Raw genomic sequence first — 20066 nt, forward strand, 5'->3', positions numbered from 1 at the left:
AGGGGAGAGCGAGTGGAAGTTAGAGAGAACTGATGAAGTGAGACAAGAGGTGCAAGACTGGGGATCAGATACCGTCTATCAGAGGGTAAAGGTAAGCCTCGGAGTGTCTGAAATGGAGTTCTAACGTACTCCTAAATGCATACTGCACAGTATGTACTAAAGCTCTGTTGAATATATGGAGCAATATGCAAAAATTAAGAGTTCAGAAGGTGCCATCCAGTTATCGTTTTGGAAATTGTTATTTTGCAGTATTTTTCAGTGGAATTGGCCACTCAAATGTGTCAGGAAGCAAATGGGCGGTCGAGTGCACTGCATTGTGGGATACGCTATTGCTCTTTTGGAAATAGTTGCCTATATAAAGCAAAATGCACTAACGAACATGTTTAATTCAGGAAGTGGCATCTAGTTGTCATTTTTTGGAAGTAGTTATTTTACAACTTTTGACAATCCACTCAAATGCATTGTGGGATACATTGTCCACACTGCATTTTTTTTTTTTTTACAAATAGGAAATGTGAAATAGAAATATGCAACAATCAACATTTCATCATTTTTTCAATCGAATTTTGAGTCAAATATGTTGACACTTCCCTCGCACAGTGAAAGGAAATGTTGTGTCAATATTGTAGACCGCGCTTCTGACAAGTTAACCAGAGGATTGCACGTCACCGCTGCAGCCGCAAGATTCACATTTTTTTATAAGTCTATACACTTTTTGTTAACTTCATTCAAGTTCATGATGATAACAAGACTGTTTATTGTGATGTGTAGCCTACAGAGGCTTCACACAGACAGTGAAGGAGAGAGATCAGTAGAGCGCGTGCGATTACCTGCGAGTGTGTTTGAAGTCGTGGAAAGGTTGCCGTGTCAAATGAAAGCGAAATATTTGTCGTATCATCATTTTAACGTTCACTTCACGGGTATTTCTCAGAAACGCGCGTCAGCAGCAGCATCCCACAGCGCAAGAAAGTCACGCATTGAAAGTTTTTGGAGTCACGCATTGAATCAATGCCATATTGGTCTCTAATAAGTGAAGCTTCAGCGTTACCCATGCGACACATTGCTGCTCAGCTGAGCCTTGAAAAGTGGAACTCAAAGTTAAAAATAATTAGCATCTTGTTTCATTAAAGGCTACATCTCTTTTAATGAATCAGCTTTTTTGAATGTGTTCATTGAATGAACGGTTTAATGACTCACTCAAAGTCCGTTGTCATAACAATATGCGCGCTGTGAAAGCCTTTCAATGAGCATATAGACGCTGTTTAGTTTAAATGTCCTCGTTTTTGTCCATTACCAATGGCGGTAATACCGCATATCGCGCTATTGCGCCACTCAACATTACCGCAAGGGAAATTCCATAACCACGACAACCCTATGTTTCAATCAATAGTATTAAAATAGTACTGTTTAAAATATATTATGTAAAATTGAAAATATTACACAGACAAAATGTTGTTCAAGCAATGTTATTATTGAACATCTAATATACAATATTATTATTTGAATATTACATTTAATTCCGCAATTAAAATTACAAATCATGGCTGATATATTTGTTGCTTTGGAAAATAAATTTCAAGGTGCATTGCATTGTGGGATACAGTTTTCCACACAGTGTGCTCAGTAGTAGCACTAGGTTCATGTACTGCAGCATGTATTCCATAAATGCATGCAATTCAAATATTTGGGGTCGGTAAGAGTTTTGAAAGAAATTGATAGTTTTATTCAACAAGGGCACATTAAGTTCATCAAACATGACTGTGAATTACTGATAAAATGAGTTCTTGAAGATTGGGATAATGGCTGCTAAAAATTCAGCTTTATCTTCACAGGGAATTTTAAAATATATAAAAATAGAAAGCAGTTATTTTAAACTTGTAATAATATTTCACAATATTAATGAGCAGAAGAAACTTCTTCTAAAACTCACCGCAGTGTTGTAGTCGAGACCACCTCACTCGAGTCCGAGTCGAAACAGAGACCAGAGAGAGTCGAGTCCGAGTCAAGACCGAGTCCATAGAGAGTCGAGTCGAGTCCGAGACCAGAGACCAGTGAGGTTTGATTACCTAATTTACTTTTATTTACTTAGAGAAATCCTTTATTTTTACTGAATTTACTTAGAGTTTAAAAAATATGATCAGTTTAGGGTAAAAAGGCCACATAGTAGGTGGTGTTAAAAGTAATTTTATTACAATTTGTCATGCGCAGTTGCGCACTAGAAAATCACCAATCACTGGGCATGTCAATCAATTTAAAGAAATATTTTATTAAACATTAATAATCATGAAAAATATTTTGAATTGAACTCGAGTGGACTCGGGAATAAGTCCGAGTCCTAAAAAAAAAATGTTCGAGTACGAGTCAATTCCGAGTCCAAATGCACACGAGTCCATGACAAGACCAAGACCATTAAAATATGGTCTCGAGACTGAGTCCGAGTCTCGAGTACTACAACACTGACTCACCGACCCCAAACATTTGAACAAAAGTGTAGGTATTAGGCCCTTCTGAACCTACTGACACCTACGTTAGTCACGAGGAAAGGAACAGATTGAGGCTTTGTTCTAGTGGGTAAATATGCGTGATTGTCAGATTTTCACAGCAATTACACTGTGATTTAGTTTGAAGAGGTGCAAACATGAACGTGTCAATCTAATGTTGGATCTCACACTCCTGAGTTTGTATCAAGTCGATGTGTTGCAGCCTCATCGCAGTGATTCTGGACGTGCCCCAACTCGTGAGGAGAAGCATCGATTAGTCATCATATTCCACAGGAAGGATCAGAGACTGATTACAAAGCCATCATGTCTTGACGAAAAAATAAATGTGGCTCTGTGTGGTCAGAAGTTTCGTTCCGTAAGCAGATAGCTCTTGCCTTTTTTTCTATTTGTTTTGCAGCTCATTGCTCACGGGTCGTCTGGTCGGCACGCTTCTATCGCTCAGCGCTTGAAATTTTTGTCAATAAATCAGATGAAAGCTCTCGGCGTAAAGCATGTTCTCTGAGCCATAGTAAATACATATTTATTTTTAAAAGCTGCGGCTGAAATTGTTTGATTTCTGAGCTGGCAGGTCTGCTGCGCTCATGTTTGATTTGTTCTGGGAGAAGGTCACAGCGGATCTCAGCGTCATATATTTACATTGCTGTATTTGTTTATCTATCATTCCTTCCAATCCCTTCCTGGTTATTAAAAACAAAGCAGCATTGCTTGTTGATGCGCATCAAGGTAGATGAAGCACTTCTGAGAACTGTTTCCTCCAGTTATATGAAATACACATGCAAGCAATGAATCAGAATTCAATTTGGACATTTTCTGAAGAAAATGTGAGTGGTACATAAGTCTACCATAGTTGACGAGGTGATGTTGGTTGCTTGATTGTTCTGAGTATTTTTAACTTGTTGCCAGGCAGGTAATAAGGTGGTGTGGGCTAGACGGTTACTTCCTGTTCCTATCATCAAAAGATACTAGCAGTTTTCCAATGGGTAACCAGTCTAATTTTTTTCAGATTCAAATAAGACCTATATCTATGTTGTTGTGTAACTGACTTAAAAAAGTTGGTACCACTTTACAATAACATTAGTTAATGTATTAACATTCATATCGGCATTCATTGTTTACATGCACGCCTTTTGTTTCAATCTAACTGAATTGATTCTGGTTGGTGCATCTGAATGTAGTGTTTACATGAACGCTAAACAAGTGATCGGTTGATGTGCGTTTTAACATTGCTTAGAAAATTCCCGCTCCTCCGTGAGAGATACGAGACCGGTGCGTTTCACAGGTCTCGCTCATCGGTAATCGCGCCACCGGCTTTCTCCCGCAGCCCCTAGTCTCGTCCTGCTTGCCACAGTAAAAAAAATTGCGACTGTAGAACGCAAAAGCCGAATCCTGGACATTTGGGCGTCCAGGCGTTTCTCGAAATCGTGCACAGACTCATCACGGACACTCACTAGTAGCCTAGACTTGTTGTTTAACTAGTGTGCTCTGTTACCGGTATAGGCGTGGTCTCCTAGGGCAGCGAAGCAAGTGAATTCTGGGAGTTGTTGTCTTTCATCCACACACGCAAAAACTACATTTTCTGGCTTTTCTCAGTCTAGAAAGCTCCAAATTCAAAAATAAATTCACATTTCTTCTACATACAGTAAATGACCTATTTTAAATACACATTCATCTTTCCAGAGGTGAAGTATCCCTTTAACAAACCTTAATAAATGCTGTGCAGGTCATTATTAGTTCATGGTAATTAATAGTTAACTAATGAACCTATTTGAAAAGTGTTACCAAAAAGTAGTCTTTAATCAGATTCTTTAATCAGTCTTAAAGAAACAATAAGATGACTAAGACTAGATGACTACTTGTAAGACTAGTATAAGCATTTTAGACTGTCTCTGGTCACTTCTTCAATGCCTAAGTCTATGGGATTTTGTTAGCATGGTTAATTCTTGATTTAGTTTTATATATTTATTTTAATTAGGGCTGTGCAAAGATTAATTGCGATTAATCACATCCAAAATAAAAGTTTGTGTTTACATAATAAATCTGTGTGTGCTGTGTATAGTTGAAGAGTTCAGATGCAAAAGCCTCTAAATGCCATTTGAAACTTTCTTCTAGAATGACCATTTTTATCAAGCTTGTATATTTAAGTTCAGTAATTTCACTTAAATTACAATTAATAGGTCATCTTCATTGCAATTTAAGTGAAATTACTGAGCTTAAATATACAAGCTTGATAAAAAATGATCATTCTAGAAGAAAATTTCAAATGGCACTTAGAGGCTTTTGCATCTGAACTCAGTTATCAGTTATTTTGTATATGTAAATACACATGCATGCATGTATATATTTAAGAATTATTTGCACGTAAATACTTTATATATACATAATCTATTTTATATATAAATATTTTATATATGAATAACACATTTTCTTAAATATGCATGTGTGTGCATTTATATTTACAAAATAACTATACACAGCACACCCACATATATTATGTAAACACAAACTTTTATTTTGGATGCGATTTATCGCAATTAATCTTTGCACAGCCCTAATTTTAATTTTACAATGCTTAAATTATCACTTACAATGGACATATCATCTCACACCCCACTGCTACACAATACATAATTTTAGCTGTCACTCATATACGCTAAAATATGTGTTTAATACTGAGGGTTAGGGGTTGTGAAAAAACCATAACCTGTATATACAACCACCACTAATAAAAACCTGTTTGAAGAGAGTGCGAGATTCAGTTTTGTTTGTGCTGTTGGAGCTCTATTTGCGAAGGTTAGTATTTCAGTCAGATGCTATCAACATCTCCTCACATGATCCAGACATTTTTGGAAACACCTTTTAATGTGTCGATAGCATCTTTCATATGTTGGATAATGATAAGACCGCAGGTGAGAATTCAACCCTGAGCGAATCAGCTTCTCCTTTACATACTCTTAGTAAATGTAGATCCAGTTTAGTCTTCAGTTATCTGACTATATCCTGTTGAGAATTCTGGCTGTGGTTATTTAATCTAAATGATTTCCTACAGTTTTCACAATCTTTTAAAAGAAACAAAAGCATACAGATACAAACAGGGTTGTTTCTCGGTATGGAATAGTTTGGCTGAGTCTGACTCTTTGAGAATTTATTTTGGGAAGGCAAGACGAAAGGAAAGAAGGTTGCTGTATCTTTGAACATTAAAGCTCTGATCCAGTACCTGAGCAGACTATGTGTGTCAGAGAGTGTGTTGGGTTAAAAACCATCTTTTCTTATTCTTTGATCTATTTCAGTAGACTTGTCAATTTCACTGCCAAAATACTTTTATTCTACCCAACACAGTTCTTTTATACATAAGTTGAAGATTTTGGATGTAATTTTGCAACAGTGTAAATGTCTTTACTGTCATTTTTGAACCATTAAATGCATCCTTGCTGGAAAAAAAAAATTCAATTTCAACAATTGGGGCAGGGCAGCCATGGCCTAATGGTTAGTGAGTCAGACTGGTAACCCGGAAGTTGCGTGTTTGAGTCTCAATACCGGCAGGAAATTAGCAAGGCATGATTTAAACCCCAATCGCCCCTCAGGTGCCAGAGCAAAAATGATTGTCCACTGCTTTGTGTGTGTGTGTGTGTTCACTACTCACTACTCCTAGTGTGTGTGCACTAACTTCAATGGGTTAAACGCACAGGACAAATTCAGAGTATGGGTAACTTTAACATACTTGGCCTTCATTTCATGTCACTGTCATTTCTTAAAAATAAAAAATAAAATTAGGGCTGGGCAACAATTAATCGTGAGTAATCGCATCCAAAATAAAAGTTTGTGTTTAGATAATATATGTGTCTTTAGTGTGTAAAACTATTTTGTTTATATAAATACACTCACGTTCATGTATATAGTATACATCAAATATTTATATATACTATTAATTCTGTATAAATACATATAAAGTATATACATGCAAATATTTCTTAAATATATACATGCATGTGTGTGTATTTATATATACAAAATAATTATACACACCACAAACACATATATTATGTAAACACAAACTTTTATTTTGAATGCGATTAATCGCGATTAATCGTTCCCCAGCCCTAAAAAAATCATTTAAACCAAACATTTGAATGGTAGTGGTGTGTATATAATTTATGTATTATAAGTGATAGCAACATGTCATTGGTTCTTCAATGTATTCCTTTTTTTTTTTTTTTTTAATCATTTTAGGCGGACCATTTTAGAGGACGGCACCCTCAGGATCACCAACGTTACCAAGTCTGATGCAGGGAGGTACACTTGCGTTGCCAGAAACCCCTTTGGTACATCCAGCAGTTCTGGGACTTTAGTGGTCAAAGGTAAAACACCTTTCATATTTCACAAACAGCACATTTCTCTTACTTCTAAGCGGACGCCTTAAACCGGATGAGAACCAGTGGAAAAACAGTGAGCAACCCAAGCATGAAATTGATAATGAAATATATAGTTGTTTTATGTTCCTGCTGGTTTGACAGAGGTATAACTCATCCAAGCTTTTGTCATGTGTGAGTTATTGGTCCAGCCGTTGGTGTGAAAAAAATCCTTAGCCGTCCACAGCACCGGGAGCGGATTTTCTCCTCGTCTCCCAGTCACTTTCTACATGTTTAATTAAAAATATGCTGCTGTTTTTGTTTTTCTCAATTTCCTCCTTTAATAACGTTAGGCATTACATATGCATGTTTTCAGTCACTTTGATGGCTTCAAGTAGGGATATTCAAATTCAGGACATGAACATATTTTTTAGATAATTTTGTTTGTTTAAATTAGTTTTAAAATTAGGCAGACTTCCATTTGTATCGCTACAGTCAAGTCAGCCTACATGCTGACTAAAAAAAAAAATGTAATCTATTATTTTAGCTGGTTTGAGGTGGTTTAAGCTGGTCTGCTCTCCCAACCGGGCCATGCTGGTTTCAGCTGGTTAAGCTAATTCAGTCTCTAAGCCTGACAGGCTGAAAATTGCCCCACAATTCTCTAAAGCAGGGGAGTCAAACTCAGTTCCTGGAGGGCCACTGTCTTGCAGAGTTAAGCACCAACCCTAATTAAAGGGATAGTTCATTTTGAAATTAATTTTTGAAATGTTTTAGCTTACCTCAAGGGCATCCAAGATGTAGGTGTCTTTGTTTCCACAGTATTTTCAATTTTAATATTTTTAGGTCAAACCGTTCTTGTCTGTCAGTCATATAATGCTGGTATATGGGGTCCACCTTAAAGAGCATGCACAGAGAAGTCCAAATTAAACATGGTTTAATGACTCGTAAATGTAAGTACACATTGATGGCCTAAGACACAAAACGAGCGGTTTGTGTGAGAAAACGAACAGTATTTATGTCGTTTTTACCATTTGTAACCACAGCCACGTTGTCTGTTGATATATCAAAATCGTCTTCCATTGCAATTTCCTGTATATCTAAATATGGTAACAGTGAAGGATAACACTTCTGAAATCTCTGTGTAAACAACGAGTGACGTACAGAGATCACTTCCGGGGATTTCCGGCACTTGTGCTGACAGAAGCGACCTTGCCCTCAGAGTACTGTACTTGGACATGACTGTGATTACAAGAGGTAAAAACAATATAAATACTGTTTGTTTTCTCACACAAAGTGCTCGTTTCGTATCTTAAGCCATCAATGTGTACTTACATTAATGAGTCATTAAATCATGTTTAATTTGGACGTCTCTGTGCATGCTCTTTGAGGTGGTGACCATAGACCTCCATTATATGACTGACAGACAAGAACGGTTTGACCTAAAAAATTCAAAATTGAAAATACTGTTGAAAAAAAAGACACCTACATCTTGGATGCCCTTGAGGTAAGCTAAAACATATCAAAAATTAATTTCAAAGTGAACTATCCCTTAAAACACACCTGAACCTTAAAAGTTTTTGGAGCTGGTTGGAGATACACTCTGCAGGACAATGGCCCTCCATGATCTGAACCCCGCCAGGAATGCAATGGAACCAAACATGATTTCATATGAGGGGGACCATAACACCCCCACCACTACCTCCTCGGGATACGATTTCAACCACAAGCCCCAGTTAGAACTATAAAAGCCCCCCGATTTTTTTTTATAACAAATCTAAAGTATTTTGAAGTAATGCATGTGAAAGTCTCTCATATACCTTTTTTTCCCCTTTGTCTCACTCAAAACTTTTTTTTTTTACAGAACCGACCAAGATTACAGTTCCCCCTTTGAGTATGGATGGCACGGTGGGGGAGAGCATTGTCTTGCCTTGTGAAGTATCTAAAGACTCCACTCTACACCCCGTCTTCAAGTGGTTCTTCAACGGGAAACTCATCGATTTCAGTAGACATGATCACTTCTGGATGATTGGAGGGGTGCGTTTCTTTCCGTCATAATTCAATGCTACAAAATGCTGTATTTCTGAATTAATGTACTGTAGCCTCGGATTTCTCTTTGAAAGAACTAGGTGTAGTGGAATTTGAGTTAGAGTTTGAGTTTTTTTTTTTTGAAGCTCAGCTAGCAATGGAGGGGACATGAGTACAGGGGCACCTGGCCGCTCTCTGAACATAGAGGCACAAATCTGTATGATTACAGGATTTTCATCGCACACTGTTTTACACACAGTGAACGTCAAATAGCTATCCACAGGAACCATTCTCTGACTGTGTAGATCATCCAGCTTTTCAGGTTGTCAAGAATTGCTTTTGAGAACCTGGAGAGACCAATGATCAAATGCACAAATGGCGGACTCTCACTAACAACAGCAGGATTGCTTGTTTAAGTGAGATAAAGGATCCTTATCTGAACTGAAGAGCCAATCAAATATGAGAGCAGAGCAGAGGGTCCTTTGCTACATCATTGGCATGTGTACCCTGATGTTTTTCAAATGTGATATTTCAATATATTTGATTTATGAGACCTAAAAAAGTATCCATAACACTAGCGTTCAAAAGTTTGGGGTCAGTTAGAATTCATTAATAAAAAAATACTTTAATTAGTTCAAAAGTCTCATTAAAGACTTTAAACTTTCTGTTCATTAGTATCCTGAAAAATCAAAAATATTAAGCAGCACAACTGTTGTTAACACCGGTAATAATAAGAAATGTTTCTTGAGCACCAAATCAGCATATTAGAATGATTTCTGAAGGATCACGTGACACTAAACATTGTAGTAGTGATGCTGAAAGTGGAATAAATAACATTTCAAAATATATTCAAATATAAATGTCTAATTTTAATTATATTGATCAAATAAATGCAGCCTTGATGAGCATAATATATGTACAGTACGTTTTAAAAACATTTAAAAATCCTCAAACATTTGAACATTAGAGCCTACTATTTGTAATTGTCAGTACGTATTTGAATTATCTTCATTTGATGAATTATCTTAAAAATATGCCACTGTAATGCTATAGTTTATTTGAAGTACCTTAGTGTAGCATTTTTCATTCCATAAAACATGAATATGGTGATAGATGGATGGATAGTACATTTTTATATGTCCCTCTTTTTTATAGGGATCTTCTGGGGATCTCATGATCAGAAACGTGCAGCTGAAGCACTCTGGGAAGTACGTCTGCATGGTGCATACAGCAGTGGACAGCGTGTCTGCAGCAGCAGACTTAATTGTCAGAGGTGTGTGCGCCGTGCCTCGAGTAGGCTGTTTAGTATTCTATGCTTTTCTGAGCATTTATCAAATATAAATTAAAAAGGCCTTACAATTTTCCCTGCTATTTCTGTTGTATTCCGTGATTCAGCTCTTGAAGTAATGACTACAGGAGTATCTGAAATCAATGCATTAATTCCCTGCTTCGTGCTCTTTAGAACCTTTTGTATTTCCATCATCAAGTGAACGATCACTCTCCCTGGTTCTGAATATTAATGTTGGCTTTTGTGGGCAGACTTGTCTCACATCGCAAGGTACTTGGTCACCTTGCTGTGCCCTTCTCTGATGAGAATACACAGCAAGTTTGAGTCCTTTTTGTCTCTTTGGCGGCGGTGTTGTCAGGGCCCCCTGGTGCTCCAGTGGGTGTGTTGGTGGGGGACGTTACAGACAGGACTGCTCAGCTCTCGTGGGGCCCCGGACCTGACAACCACAGTCCCGTTACCCTCTACATTGTGCAAGCCAGGACCCCTTTCTCTATCGGATGGCAGGCAGTCAAAACCGGTATAGTAATATGTAGCACTTTCTTGTAGAATCTGTTACACTGATTTAAATAGGCAAATGCTTATGAGTCAAAGATTGGATCAGTATTATGTTTCTAGCATGTTATATGTTTTAGCAACAGTTCTTCTAACCCTAATTGACGGAGTAGCATTTCTTAACCAACCATGTAGGAAGACACATCATGGCCATATTCCAGGATAAAAATGTCAAGATTCATCAGGCTCAAATTGTGAAATAATGGTTAAGTGGGAGCATGAAGAATCATTTTCAGAGTCCAGACTTAAATTCATTGAAAGGATGTGCTGGAGGAGACTTTACAGAGTGCCGGACTCTTGCATCGTCAAATGTACGCACCTCTTGATGGACATAATAAGAATAAACATAATAATCACTGCGATAATGATCCAGTCATTTTAATCCAAACAGTTTTTTTTTGTTTGGACAGTGTTTAATATAAAAATATAAGCAACTTTTCACATGTTTTTTTTTTTTTTTTAGTGAGTGTCCACACCAAGAAAAAAGTGATGGAAAAAATTTTTGTTTGCATTTCTTTTCTTCTTATGTTGCTAGTAGCCACACACTAATTTTAAAATATCAGTCTCTACCAAATGGTTGAGATGTCACTTAATGGTAATAAATGGTACCGGAATTCATACACATACACCCATCTTAATTTATTATCAAAACCTTTTCTAGTTCTCTGAGTCTCAAAGTTCCATATTTTGTAACAAAAGTGATATCTGGACAGACATTTATTAATTTGTTACAGCAAAATGCATACAATTAAATTCAATGGAATTTATGTCATTTTTGGTAATACGCCTAAACAAAATCTTACATTTTTGTGATATCAACTTCAAATTTGGAACACAAGTTGGTTAGATATATGGCTTTGATTTTATAGTTATTTTATAGGAAAAAATATGTTGTAATATATATATTTTATATAGATATATGGCTTTGATTTTATAGTTATTTTATAGGAAAAATATTTTGTAAAATATATATTTTATATAAAATAAAAAAATATTTAGTACAGTATATTAGATTTAATGTAAATTTAAAACTTCCGTTACTTTTTTCAAGTGCTTTTACTTCAGCAATAATCTGCTGAGTGTTGTCTTTAAAACAAGACTAAATTTAGGTCTTTATTCCAAAGCATTCTTGAATTACAACCAAGTTTTAGCGCACTGTAATGTCCATTCTCAAAAAGGGGGTGACAATTCACCGTTATGTGCCAAATCAACCGTTTGGTTGAGCATGTTTTTGAAAAATATACTAAAGTTTTTTTCATAGCACCAGGAAACATAATTTTGTAAAGTTAGGGCTCTTACAGTGTAATATGTAAAAAAAAAAAAATTATGCTTAGCTTGCAAAATTTCACCAAAAACGGTTCACATGGCTGGGGTGATGTATTTGTTTCTGACATCCATGTTAGAAGAAGTGTTGTGACAAGTGCTGTTGATAGACACCGTTGATTTTGTTTTTTTTTGGCTTAATATACCCTAACCAGATGATAGAGATGGCTCAATCAGTTTGAATTAAGTTAGGTATCAATCATGTGCTCAACCATTTTAGGGTTAAATGTGATTCATTCATGCAAATGTGTGTGTTTTTTAAATGCACTCTAAAAGGTTAAAAAAAGAAACAGGCAAGTGGTCTGATAGACCAAGATAGACCAAAATAATTATGCTTGGCTACTCATTTGTGCAGATGTGCATTGATGTGTTTTTCCATTCCAAATTTTCTTTAATCCTAGTTCCTGATTCTGTGCCTGGACAGATGATTCATGCGACGGCAGTGAATCTAAATCCGTGGGTAGATTATGAATTTAGAGTTGTGGCTATCAACGGCGTGGGGGTTGGGGAACCCAGTGTGCCATCCAAACCTGTTCGCACCAAAGCTGCAGGTATGCGCCCATCCCTCCTGATTCCATATCTGTCATCTCTAATACATCAGGAAGGAGAAATGTAATTTAATTCTATAATTAGTTTAAATCACCAGGAGTGACTCCTCGTAATAGAGTTCAGCCATGAGAAATAAACACTCGAGTATTCACACAGGTTTTCCTGGGAACAACCAAATTGCTAAGTAATTAGGACACAAATTAAGTGTGCAGAAATCGGACTGGCATCACAGAAGGTTCACTAATTTGAAACCGCAAGAAAATGTAGTTGCATGGAAATTCAGGACAAAATAAAATCTAGCTATATTATTTAAGGCCCAAACCTGCTGCATACTGGACATTAGCGATCAGGAAATGCAGCTATTAATAATTCATGACCAACACCAACAAAAATTGTGTGGAGGCAGAAACAGACGAAATTTTAAGCTATTTTAAGCTCAGGTACCGTTTGCAACTGCTTCGATCACTGACATCCAAACAGCTGTTTCCTTCAGATCCTAACCATTCAGCAAATTAAACTTAGTTCACAAAGCAACTACGTTTGCCAGGATTGTACGCTATTTAACAGCAATGTCTTAAAATACTGTAGAGACTGTGAAAATCAAGGATATATGTCATTTTCTGCCGTAATTACTGAAAAAAGTTACCAAATTGCATTGTGGGATGATAGTGCAAATAGTTATGTAGTGTAAATGGGTATAATTAGAGCTATTAGTTTTCCCTTTGGCTGGGGAATTGGGCATTATTTACTTTTAATTAATTTGCTTCCAGCCAGTGTAAATGTGTTACAATAGAACACAATTGTCTTTCCTGTTTACGCTGTGAGATAATAAGAAATATTTAGTGACTGCCTCTATATTAAAATATATATATATATATATATATATATATATTAATATTCTGACTGAATATAAAAAACAGATATCAACATATGTCACCAAATATCTATGAAAAAAACATAATGAAATAAACTTTGAATGTCATATTTTTTGTAACATTTTAAACCTGCCCGAAAGGGATAGTTCACTTTAAAATACATTTTGATATGTTTTAGCTTACCTCAAGGGCATCCAAGATGTAGGTGTCTTTGTTTCCGCAGTAGTTTCAATTTTGATATTTTTAGGTCAAACCGTTCTTGTCTGCCAGTCATATAATGGAGGTCTATGGTCACCACCTCAAAGAGTATGCACAGAGAAGTCCAAATTAAACGTGATTTAATGACTCGTAAATGTAAGTACAAAGTGATGGCATAAGACACGAAACGAGCGCTTTGTGTGTGAAGACGAACAGTATTTATATCGTTTTTCCCTCTTGTAATCACAGCCACGTCCAAGTGATCTAAGGGCGCGGGTGGATAAAAACTATATCAATATTGTTTGTTTCCTCACACAAAGCGCTCGTTTCGTGTCTACTCAATGTGTACTTACATATACGAGTCATAAAACCATGTTTAATTTGGACTTCTCTGTGCATGCTCTTTGAGGTGGTGACCATAGACCTGCATTATATGACTGACAGTCAAGAACGGTTTGACCTAAAAATATCAAAATTGAAAATACTTTGGAAACAAAGACACCTACATCTTGGATGCCCTTGAGGTAAGCTAAAACATAACTAAAACTAATTTCAAAGTGAACTGGTTTGGTTTGCTAGCCTTATCTGGTTGGACCAGCTATAAAAGTGCAAATGAGAGAGAAAAAACTAGCTGGGTGACATGCTAAGACCATCTTTCAGCAGGAAACTAAAAATTCTACAGGTTATTACATTCAACCTCATCCAAAATCTTTGAAGCATTTTGAAAAGAGCCTTGAGCCGCTGCTCAGGAAGAGGAAGTGTTTTCGGATTTGCCGCCAATCCCACGGGTATAAAACTCGTTTCTTCTGTTATGCTGTCTGTTCTCTGTTCTGGCTCGTAGATCCTGAAGTCGCCCCAGCTAACGTGAGTGGAGGTGGAGGCAACCGAGGCGAACTCGTTATTGTTTGGGAGGTGAGCTCAGCGTATTTATTGTGACGGGAGCATTTTCAAAAAAGTCATCTGTGGTGAATCGGATTCTGAGGGAATTCTCCACGGTGACGTGGTTTAAATTAGACAAGGTTTAATTAAAAGGCAGCGCTGTCGTCTTTGCTCTTTGCCTCAGTGGGATTGCTCCCTCTGGTATGTAAATCATAATGAAGACGCAAGATATGAGACAGCTTTCATACCAGTAAATCTGAAATGACAATGTTTATCAATGGCTTTCTTGTAATCTTACCGGCTGTCACGACAGATATTCAGCGGCGTGTTTAAATACAGTATTACTTTCCAAATACACCGCATTTTTCACTAAGTCCAGGGGGTTCTTGACTGACACAGTAGTGCTTAAATTTGTCTACTTTATTTACTTGCATTCAATGGATTTCAGATTATGTAGGCAACAATGTAAACCTACCACGGAAAATTGCTTGTCAACTTCCAGTAATGTAACGTCATGTCAGCTGAGTGATTTTGCTTTAATGCATTTTAATGCATTATTGCTCATATTTTGAACAACCCACTAACCCTGTGAAACGTTGCCTTTTTAAACCATCCCGCACCAATTTTTTAAAGGAGTAGTTCACTTTTTTTTTTTTTAAATTGCTTATAATAACTCGCCCCCATGTCATCCACGATGTCCACGTCTTTCTTTCTTCAGTCCAAAAGAAATGAAGGATTTTGATAAACATTACAGGATTTTTCTCCATATAATGTACTTCAATGGGAACCAAACGGTTCAAGGTCCAAATGAGAGTTTCGGTGTTGCTTCAAAGGGCTTTAAATGACACCAGACGATGAATAAGGGTCTTATCTAACAAAACGATCGGTCATTTCAAAAACAAATAAATAAGTTTAAGTTTTATAAGCACAAATGCTCGACTTACTGTCTTTCGAGTCATTTCGTTCATTTCATTCGTTGAATGAACCAAATGACTCGAAAAAAAAATCATTCAAGAAAGAAATTATCAGTGAGTATTAATTATTATTAAAGTGAACTACTCCTTTAACAGGCATGAGTGACGCTTCAAATCAATGGGACTTGTTGGGGAGAACTTGTTTTGTGTTCTTATAATGCTAAAATTACTCTGTTGACTCTGGATTTTGAATGGTTTTGGGTGGTTCAGCGGCGCTACAAGAATGCTAACAGAATAATACAGTCAGGTACATAAAACATCACATTAATTTTCTCCATGGAGGAAAGAACGATAACTTAAACCTTTAAAGACAAACATACTGTGAGCTACAAGGTTGTTAGTTGAAGTTATATGCTTTTGTTTAAGCAATTTGGACTACAAAAAGCAACATTCTACAAAAAAATCTCCACCAATCAAGCAAATAGCATCAAAATAACGCCCACTTCCATGAGGCATTGATAATGATGTATGAGCAATATCACACGAGTACCGATGCGATATGGGCGGCTCTATATCAACATGGATGTGATTTGGCTGTAGACGCGGCCAATGAGATCTAAATAAATACATTCTCGCCTAAAAAAACAAAAAAAACGTTTAAAATAGCATTCTGTGACACAATAGCAGTAGTATTTGTAAATGTAAGGTGGTAAATGTTCCAGTGCTGATACTGGGGGAATATGGCACTGCTGGAAAAGGCTCTCGGCCAATCAGATTCGAGAACCGGACTGAATTGGTGTGTGTGTGTGTGTGTGTGTGTGTGTGTATAAAACCTCTGCCAATGTATTATGTATAAACACTGATTGATTTGGGGAGCAAAACAAGTAACTTTCTTTATTGAACCGTTATGAGTCATCATGTTTGATTCTCAGTTTTTTTGTCTCACAGTCTTTGCCGGAGGAGCTACAAAATGGAGAAGAGTTTGGTTATGTGGTGGCATTTCGTCCGCTTGGCACGACCACATGGAAACAGAGCGTCCTGGCCTCAGCTGACGCATCACGATACGTTTATAAAAACGATACTTTTCCACCACTCACACGGTTTGAAGTAAAAGTCGGCGTCTACAACAACATCGGAGAGGGACCGTTTAGCCCGGTGGTCGTTGTATATTCAGCAGATGAAGGTCAATATGCTTGTATTCTGTGCTGATTGTATGCAAATTGTGCAAGGACATTATTGGACATCATTTAAGAATGACAAAGTTGATGGATGCATTGCAATTTTTAATTACACTCCCTCTACAGCTGTGTTAGTGCACTTTGATGGTAATTTCTTTATTCGCAAGTGCACCAACACCACAATTAGTTCTTGCAAACAGGTGGTACATTTAAGCACTAAAATCCTGTAAACTGTCTGCTCTCATTAGCTAATGTTTTTTTTCCATTCCTATATGGATGACCTCACGTACAGAACCCTCGGTTGCTCCTCCGAGAGTCTGGGCCCGCACTCTGTCCGCGTCTGAGATCGAGGTATTCTGGGAACCTGTCCACCAAAGCGGCAGAAAAGGACGGATAACAGGCTATGAGGTACGTAATCACCATAAATGGAGGAAGGGAAAAAAGAGACTCTGACCTCCGACTGCATCACCTCAATCAGATTCTGTAATGTATGCACTGTGCTGATGGCAGGGTGTGCAATTTCCTGTTCCCCAAGAAGAGTCTGCGATCCCCCGGCCACATTTTTCACAATCTCATCTGCAGAATGAAGAGGTCTTCTCACAGCTGGTCCTGTCTCCCGGGGAGCGGCAATACCCAGGCTTTCTGGGCACTTATATAAATCACCTTTCAGATGTGTGGACATCATACATCAATTCCCCCTCCTGCAAACACTTCAGCTGCTAGGTCGTTTCTCACTGCGTGAGAAACCCACAGGATTCTGCCCATTTCTCTCCTTCCAACCCGGATGAGCCTTCCGCGAGAAATCCCAGGTCACGCGGCGTAGCTCCGTGGTGAAACCACAAAGTCGTTCACAGCTTCGGGTAGTAAAAAGAGCACATATGAAAATCCACAAATACTTTTCAGAGTCCCTTGTTGCAGTCTGCAGATGTTTATTGAACGCAGTAAAAAAAAAAGAAAGAAACCGAGTCACAGTGACTTTGTCACCGTTCATAGTGTATTGAACCCTAATGCTGGAACAAAAGTGACATTCCTCTCAAGTCGATTTCTTAGCTGTGAGGTTGGAAGCGCACTTACTCAGGCAGAAACAGAATGCCCATTCAATTCATTAAACAGATTGTGTGTGTATACAGCATTTTTCGGATAAGTCATACATTTTTTTCGGATAAATATGTCTCATTTTTTATCATCTGAAACGTGATGTGATTTTTAGAATGCAAATGAATTACCATAACGCAAAACATGCGTAAAGTGCACTTTAGGATTTGTGCCGATTGTTTATTTTTATAGAGCATCCAAATTCCCAGTTTAAATACATTTGTTTATGCTTGTTGTTTATAATAAATGTTTTTTATAAGGAATGCAACTTTAATTAGTTAGTTTTATACTTATATTTTGCACTACTGTTCTTAATTCTGTAAAAAAAAATAAGGATTTGTTGTGAAGTGAGGGGATCTAAAACACTTTTATTTACAGTATTTCTGACTTTTCCACCAGTGTGACTTTGTAAATTTTTATTGTGTTTGTGTAATTTAGTCTGATTCAATTAAAAACTAACTAAACTAAACTAAAATCATACCCCTGACCTGCACATAAGCATAATTTCCCAATCATACGAGCAGCACTTCAAGTACCAACGGCTGGATGGAAAACTTTGATTAATTATTAATATAATTTGTAATCAATTCGAAGCCCAGATTTTTAAGTTGCACAGTTTTTGTGTGTGTTGTAAATGGTGAAATGATTTCGAGGACGTCACATAGAATGTGCCATTTTTCCATTGTTTCCTACGGAGGCGTATTGCATTCACTTGAAGAAAAAAAGTTAATTTTTCATGAGAAAAAAAATTTGCTCTGTTTTTCTGAATTAACGAGTTAATTTTTCATGAGAAAAAAAAATTTTGCTCTGTTTTTCTGAATTAATGAGTTAATTTTTCATGAGAAAAAAAGTTTTTGCTCTGTTTTTCTGAATTAATGAGTTAATTTTTCATGAGAAAAAAAATTTGCTCTGTTTTTCTGAATTAATGAGTTAGTTTTTCTTGAGAAAAAAAGTTTTTGCTCTGTTTTTCTGAATTAATGAGTTAATTTTTCATGAGAAAATTTATTTTTGCTGTTTTTCTGAATTAACTCATTAATTCAGAAAAACAGAGCAAAAAAATCCATTAAAAATTAACTCATTAATTCAGAAAAACAGAGCAAAATTTTTTTCTCATGAAAAAATAACTCGTTACTTCAGAAAAACAGAGCAAAATTTGTTTTTCTCATGAAAAATTAACTCATTAATTCAGAAAAACAGAGCATAAAAAAATTCTCATGAAAAATTAACTCGTTAATTCAGAAAAACAGAGCAAATTTTTTTTTTCTCATGAAAAATTAACTCATTAATTCAGAAAAACAGAGCAAAAAAAATTTTCTCATGAAAAATTAACTCGTTAATTCAGAAAAACAGAGTAGATTTTTTTTCTTCAAGTGAATGCAATACGCCTCCGTAGTTTCCCAATGTAAACGCATTAAAAGAAGTTCAACTTTCAAAAAAAGACCTTTGCACCAAAAAAAGTGCATTTTTCATTCCGCTGATCTGCGTCTCAGTGTGAACTGTCTCTTTAAACATAACCTTTACTATTACAGGTGCAGTGGTTGGAGGATGGGTCACCAGAAAGCGATGCAGAGAGGGTAAGGGTCACAGAAAGCTCAGTCAATATCACAGGCCTGAAGGGAAGCACAATCTATCTGGTGTCAGTCAGAGCACACAACAGCGCTGGCACTGGGCCCTCCAGCGCCCCCATCAGCATCACCACCAAGAAGCCACGTAAGTCTATAGTTTTTAAACGATTGTAGTTGACAAGACGCATTTGTGGAAGTTCCTGTGTTGTGGAATGAGTCCTGTATTTGTTATGAATGCTGCTTTTCTAACATACTTGTATAGAAACTAAAAACAAAGTATCCAGTATAGTCTTCAGAAGCAGTGGGGCTAGTACCCTGGGGCCTCAGACTTCCAGGGGCTCTAAACTGGGGGATGAATGAGGGCCATGAATGAACTATCCAGTGTCCACAGATCAGCAACATTCACCATGGATTTACTGTACACTACTAGCTGTAAGTTTGGCAGGAATAGTAGGCTATAATGCTTTCAAGTAACATCACGTCGGTTTTATTTTGACATTATGAATGCAATTGCTACGGAGGCGTATTGCATTCACTTGAAGAAAAAAAAATCTACTCTGATTTTCTGAATTAATGAGTTAATTTTTCATGAGAAAAATTTTTTTTTGCTCTGTTTTTCTGAATTAACGAGTTAATTTTTCATGAGAATTTTTTTTTGCTCTGTTTTTCTGAGTTAATGAGTTAATTTTTCATGAGAAAAAAAGTTTTTCTCTGTTTTTCTGAATTAATGAGTTAATTTTTCATGAGAAAAAATTTTTTTGCTCTGTTTTTCTGAATT

At 36.7% G+C, this 20066-nt stretch overlaps 1 protein-coding gene across 4 annotated transcripts in view; it reads left to right on the top strand.

Moving 5' to 3' along the window:
- cntn6 (contactin 6) overlaps positions 1-20066 on the top strand; it is a 95304-nt gene that overhangs the window by 68667 nt on the left and 6571 nt on the right. For all 4 annotated transcript variants that reach the window (XM_089134387.1, XM_039649322.2, XM_039649324.2 and 1 more), the window contains exons 12-20: positions 6729-6856; positions 8709-8881; positions 10028-10145; positions 10519-10677; positions 12437-12586; positions 14499-14569; positions 16399-16633; positions 16921-17036; positions 19253-19433. In XM_089134387.1, coding sequence (XP_088990513.1) covers positions 6729-6856; positions 8709-8881; positions 10028-10145; positions 10519-10677; positions 12437-12586; positions 14499-14569; positions 16399-16633; positions 16921-17036; positions 19253-19433 — 1331 coding nt within the window. The remainder of the gene's footprint in view (positions 1-6728; positions 6857-8708; positions 8882-10027; positions 10146-10518; positions 10678-12436; positions 12587-14498; positions 14570-16398; positions 16634-16920; positions 17037-19252; positions 19434-20066) is intronic.

The sequence above is a fragment of the Pimephales promelas genome, chromosome 8 (genome assembly GCF_988280905.1).
Source record: "Pimephales promelas chromosome 8, fPimPro1.hap1.1, whole genome shotgun sequence".
NCBI lineage: Eukaryota > Metazoa > Chordata > Actinopteri > Cypriniformes > Leuciscidae > Pimephales > Pimephales promelas.